Source organism: Lytechinus pictus, chromosome 3 (genome assembly GCF_037042905.1).
Source record: "Lytechinus pictus isolate F3 Inbred chromosome 3, Lp3.0, whole genome shotgun sequence".
NCBI lineage: Eukaryota > Metazoa > Echinodermata > Echinoidea > Temnopleuroida > Toxopneustidae > Lytechinus > Lytechinus pictus.
The window spans coordinates 53,142,142-53,148,716 of record NC_087247.1 but is presented as its reverse complement, the minus strand read 5'-3'; the positions used below and the strand labels follow the sequence as shown (position 1 = coordinate 53,148,716).

The 6,575-nt window shown below is 34.2% G+C and overlaps 1 protein-coding gene across 1 annotated transcript in view; it reads right to left on the bottom strand.

Moving 5' to 3' along the window:
* Positions 1–1,984: 1,984 nt before the first annotated feature.
* The window catches only part of LOC129257017 (zinc finger protein 277-like), a 41,689-nt gene continuing 37,098 nt past the window's right edge, over positions 1,985–6,575 (bottom strand). The window contains exon 9 of the mRNA XM_054895247.2: positions 1,985–5,450. Coding sequence (XP_054751222.2) covers positions 5,255–5,450 — 196 coding nt within the window. The 3' untranslated portion in view covers positions 1,985–5,254. The remainder of the gene's footprint in view (positions 5,451–6,575) is intronic.

Below are 6,575 nucleotides of genomic sequence, written 5' to 3'. Positions count from 1 at the left end.
CTTGACAAGTTCTCTGAATTGACCCCCTAAACAAGTACAACGATATCTTAATTGTTATGCCACGGACATGATCACGCACGACGGTTTTACCTTTAATTTCATTGGGTTTAGTTCCACCCCACACACCTCGCTCAAATCGGACCCTATACAATGCGTAGTGTTGGGGCAAAAGTACATCCTTTATTAAGTGTTTGTCTTTTTAAACCCTCGCAAATAAGCCAGTTCACAGTTGTAAACTGCACACACGCAGTAAAAGGTCATTTGAGATAAACCATGAAGGTGGTTTTCAAATTCACTGACATAGGCATTTGTGATTTGATGATTATTCATGTATTCCTTAAAAAATATTATTTTCATCACATCCAAGCTGAAGAGAAACAAGTCTTCATAATCAGTGGTATTTGACAGTAGCCTAAACAGTAGTCAAATGTGCAAAAGGCAGACAATAAAACAGATTTCCAAACTTTATCCCTGATGTACTATTCTAGTCACCTGGTCTATACAATGCCTTTTTGTTCTTAGAATTTGAATACTCTACCGGTAAAGCTTACCAACATCTACATTTGAAAATGATAGTGGTCATCCTAATGAAAAATCACAAAGGTCATTTGAGAAAAGTTGATCATGAGCTAACCGTGAACTGGCTTATTGGACCGTAAACACATACCGGTAGTTTTCCTAGCAAAATATATACCCTTTATTCATTATTTTAGTTGTTTATTACACCCTCGATACGTTACGTAGGTGAAAAAGAGATCCTTATTACATGTTTTTTGGGTCATGCCCGGGGGTCATGCAAGGTATCCACTCATCAATGGAAGTGGCCCCCGGAAATAGAACTTTGAATGGAACGGAAGTGTTTTACAAGCAACATACATACATGTACATTTATGTTACAGATAGATGAAAATTTGCACATCAAGGAGGTGAATGAAAGCTTAGTATTGCAAATGATTTTCATTTTAATAAAAAAATTACAAATTATATGTAAGGAATATAACAAACAGTAAAATACATAAGAAAACATTTTTATACTGGTTTCTTACGTGAATTTGATCAGAATATCTCAAAAAGTTTAATAAAAAATAGGCAGTTCAAAGGCTTTATTTATAGATTTAAAGTCATTTTTTTATTTCATGCATAAATTAGCATAATTGATTCACATTGAATAAATTACATAGATTTAGTGAAATTTGGCTTTGAAACCATCATGAAATTTTCAGTTTTCCTGAAACTATCAAGAATCAAAATACCTTGGGACTACATGGATTAGGATTAAAATAAAGTGTTTGCATTCTTATTAAACACATTTAATTTTCTTGGATTAGTGAAGTGGAGGAAATATGATGTTTTCTTTTGATATTCACTGAAAATTTTCTTGTCATCAGTTACTAGATCTACCTCATTAAAAACGTTTTTAAACAATTTAAGAAGTTTTAAGAATAAAAAACTTAAAAAATAAACTATTAAAGAATATGATGTATGTGTTTTTGTCTCGCCTGCTTCACTGATTTTTTGAAGGTGATGGTAGCGGTGCCGTCGTCAACTATGGAATCTTAACCAGGTTAAGTTTTTGAAATGTCATAACTTAAAAAGTATTCATGTATGGACCTATAAAGTAGGCCTTCATGCTATAGAATACATGCAAATTGGCTGATTTCAAATAGCAGAGCTGCTAACCTACATGTAATTGGACTAAAAATCCTATGTTTTTGTTGCACATACTTCACAAGCAAAGTTTTGGCACTGAATCTAGCACACCAGTGTTAAAAATAACCATTAATTTTACAGTTTACATACATTAGCTGTACGGCTTCTTTTCCTAGTGTCTTTGCTATTACTGTTGACTTAGTCCATTTTGATGCAAATTCCTTTGCGATTTTGCGATCAGGAAACCTGACTTTTAAAATTTCATTTAGATGGTCTGCTGATAAAGACAACAGATTGTATTTTACTAAAAAGCATACATAACACACAGTGGGAATTCAGAAAAAAAATCATGTTTTATTGAGATGAATCCTACTGTCCTATTCTCATGCAAAAATCCTACTGGTTGGCAGCTCTGAAATATTTCTTCGTCCAATTATTTGCCAATTTGTGTCTGGTACACTTCAAATTCCTGATGTGCATAGCACATAATTTTTTTTTAATAACTGCGAATGACCTGCTGGTTCCCATGCTGCTATGAACCACACTTTTTTGTTGTATTGACAGACGAAAATGGATTGCAACCGATAAAGCAAATATCATGAATCCAGATATTGCATCAAATTCAAAATGGGTGCCTAAGTAATATAAAGTGGCTTGACCTTCAATATGACCTTGGTTGATCCCTTCCCCTTGAACTTCAAGGATCTTGATTTTCAATTCAAAGTATATAAATTTAAAGTTTACAAAATATGTTAACTTAAGCCAGGGATATCTTTTCTTCACTGATTAAAAGTCTTCAGTATTCCACTTGTACAGTCCGTTTCAGTAAGAAGAATATTGTCAGTCTTCATGAACCACTAAAAAATGGGAATTTATATTACATGGGGTAGCTGGACACATGTCACAAATTCATATCATGAAAAGTTCATAACTCTCTTATTCTTTGACGAGTTTTCACTCCATCACCATTGTATTTTTTCTTTCATTAAAACACCTTAATCATAAGGATAAAGTTATGAATTTGTGTGTATTTTTTCATTTGTGACATGATTTTTTTCTAACTTAAAAATTGCAAATTTGTTTATTTTTGGGGGAAGTGGCGAATTTAAAGATTTTATATCACTTATGAAGGAGCTGATTGGATGTGACACGACAAAAATAAATTGTGAAATTAACCAAATCAACTTGACAGCACAGTTATCTTCTGATAATGGCACAAGACAACTATATTCTTGTCAGAACACATTATCATTGTCATCACCATCATCATTGTAGTACTTCTGATAGTGCAATATCCCCCCACATACTTTTTAGTAACCATTAATATACAGAAAATTAAAAAGAGCCCCCCCCCCCCTCCATTTCAATTTTTTCTGCAGCCCCTGTGATGCAATACCTTTAGTTGTAGATACTCTGGCTGCTGATTCTTCTTGGAGTGATGAAAATGAATTTAATTACATAAGGTGTGACTGAGCCTATTACCCCCATTGTTTTAATTGGTGTGTAGGTGGTTTTTAGGTGTGGTAGAGGTCTCCACAAGAGCTGGTCAACAAACTTTTATTCCATATTATACAACAGAATAATACATGTCCTTGTCACTGAAACAATTGTTTTAATAGAGATCAGTCATCGCACTTAGAGTGACCACATAATCATTTATTGAAGGACAAAAATACATTCCTTTCACAAATTCACATAGAATTGAATTGACAAATGATTTGTTCAGATATAAATTTACCACATAACATGCCAAATTTACGAACTGCATTGCAGTATTCCCATATATTTTTAGATTCTGGTTACGTTACTTGCAAGGGTGACCAGATCACAATACTATTGCATTTTGACAACTTCACCATGTATCTATACAGTGTATGATTTGCAATTACTTTGAAAGTAATGTTTAAAACGTGAAGAAGATGGTATTCACTCAAAAACAATGAAACCAACACAACAAAATGAAGGAAACACATCGGGCATTTCAAATCTAGTGTTGGTGTTGGAAGCACAATTTGGATTACATTTCCTAGCTCCAAATCTGAGTTCACAAAATCCGGATCACAATATTGATAACTCAACTCCTAGCGCATGACTTTTCAATAACGTCTTCATTTTATGTTTGATGTTAAATTCATGAAAAATTGACCTAACAACAAAAGTTCAACACTGATAAAGTAACAAATCATCTTTCCAAATTTTGAAGAGCTGTCTTGGTACTAGGAATTTAATTTCTACAGAGTAATTGTATAATATATAACAGCTAAGGTTTTAGGCTATTGAAAGGACTTCCTTGAAACCACTTAAAGTTTATTAGAGAAAATAATAAGTTTATTAGAGAAAATAAACGTAACGGATCCATGAAATTTGAGGGGAAATGGATATACAAAAAGAAATTAATGAGCGTGTAAGTGTTGCAAGTGCTACTGTATGTTATGGATATCTTCCCATCGGCACATGTACATGTACATACCTTGTTGTGGGCATAAAGTTTTACCTGCAAAACTTGTTTGCCCCTCTCCTTCTAATCTTTCCTGAAATTTCCTGAAATCAACAACTTCCTTATTAGTTTTGTATATAGTTCACTTAAATTGTCTCTTATAATTATGAAATCTATTTAATTGGTAAATTAGGTGTTTTCTTCATGGAAGGACCCGCAATACAGGTTTTAACAAAAAAATGAACAAAGTTTCTTCATACTATCATAAGAATGAGCAAAATAGATATTTTGGGGGTACCTCTATAAAAAGGGGAGATATGCTCAAGTAATATTAAACATCTCTGTTGCAGACTCTCATTGCAAATGGAATGATATCCATATCTTGATAGCCCTAAACCTTATCAGATTATCGTCATTTTTAAGTTAGAACTAGATCCTTATAACGGTCACGACAAGAACAAAATGGACGTCCTTAAAATGCTTCCTGCAACCACTTATGGTGGGCATTCCTGGTCGAGAGGAGTGACATCTTAACATGTCTGGTGACATGAAATTTTAATATTTGAGTGTATCTCTGCAACCCTGAGCAATTTATTGAGGGCTGATATAATGTGCATTCACTGATAGGCCTGTTATCTTGAACATCTTTATAAAACAAAAATCTATTGGTTGTTAGTTGTTATATCAGAAATCAAAGGTGCCACTATTCAAGTAATGAAGAAAAAAGGGAGAGAAGGGAAGAAAGAAAGAAAAGTATTCAAAAGATACCACAGGACTATCAGTGTAAAGTTCTTATGCCTCCTATCAAAATACCACGGCTCTGCTCCTGTTATAGGTATCGATATAGGAGGGTCAGGTCATATAAAGAGTTGAACAAGAATTGCAGTTAAAAAATTTCCATACCACAAAATATTCCATGTTTGGAGTAAAGGCTCATTGTCTAAAATCCATGGTCACCAATGATCATTGGCATCCAAAACGAGTATCCTCTGTGCTGACGCCAATGCCATTGATAAATTGCTGTAATTTAACGTAAATGTATCTCAAGTCCCGGAGTCTTCAGGATGACTTTTACATGTTCCATCATCAAAAGATGTTATTGTGATAACATATGATGTGTTGTCTCATTAGTTCTTGACAGATTCTGTCATTAACAAGTTACAAAAATCATCTACTGCCTATAAGTGTCCGTAGGATGTCTTTTTCTTGAATGAGAAAGCTGTCTTGGAGGTTTTGTTGATCTTCAGCAAGGATGGGTACCCCTAACGTGGAGTCTTGGTGGGATATGGATGTGTCCTCGTCGTCTTTTAGATCTTCTAGTGAACATAGAAGAGCATCGTTCTCAAATGTTGGGAAGAGGAACCTATTCAAACCAAGCACAAATCGTACAATCCTGCATTATCAGCTTTAAAATAAAAGTATCTAGAGATGCTACCTACAATTTATATTTCTAATAACATATCTCTGAATTCAATAAAGTACCGTACATGTACATTTCTCAAAACTTGAGACGTTACAGAGAGCAACAATATCTACAATATTCAAAATCTTGCTATACATTATGGGTCTAAAAATCAGGCAAGTTCTGACCTTTTGGCAAGTAAACCAAGTACGCTATAGTCTTGAACACAGAAAAATGCTTTCAATTGCTTGGAAAAAGACCCTTCTTCTTCCTCTCGATGTACAGACCACCTTTCGGTGTAATTTGATACTATTGTGGTTTGCTGGGGACTGGCAGGTGCAATAAACTGGGTGAACATCCTACTCTTTGACGAATAATATATTGGTTTTTAATATGCAGAGGTTGTGAATCTCCTCTACACAGGAACAACATTTGCATCCTTTCCAATGGAGTGTTTTCCAACTGTATTCACATCTGCGCAGAATACGACAATGAAGCATGCTAACATACAATGCTAGCAAGTTTTGTTAGACATGTTCCTGGACACGTTTCAGCATAAGTGTGTCTCAAACCCCTCATAATGAGACCTACTACCTTATCTGAAACAGACACTCTAACCTACTGAGCTAAGCCACCATCTATCCATCTACCAACAAAATGCCTTGTTTATTTAGCTGAATTACTAGTACTCAGCAATTCCTCATTTTCTACCAGAATCATTTAGCACTTGTATTTTATAGTATGCAAACACTTGGGTGGACATTTATCTGTTTAAACTCCAGATCTTTACCACAGAATCAACTTTTGTAGCAAATTACATGAAAGTCTATAAAAGAAAACACAAAATTTCATCATTGATATTGATTTAGTATTTTACTGGCTGGGCCCATCAAATTTTAAACAGTATTTAAGTAGTATTGATATGGTTTGCTGAATGAGTGCCAGGCGTCATCTTTCTTAGTGCTACACAAAAGAAGGGTACGAATGGCAGGATGTTATTGTCTGAGGCAAACAAAAAATTAACAGTCAACATTTTTTTTTCTGTATAAAGTGAAAGCTCCAATATATTTTGTGTGTGTACTGTAC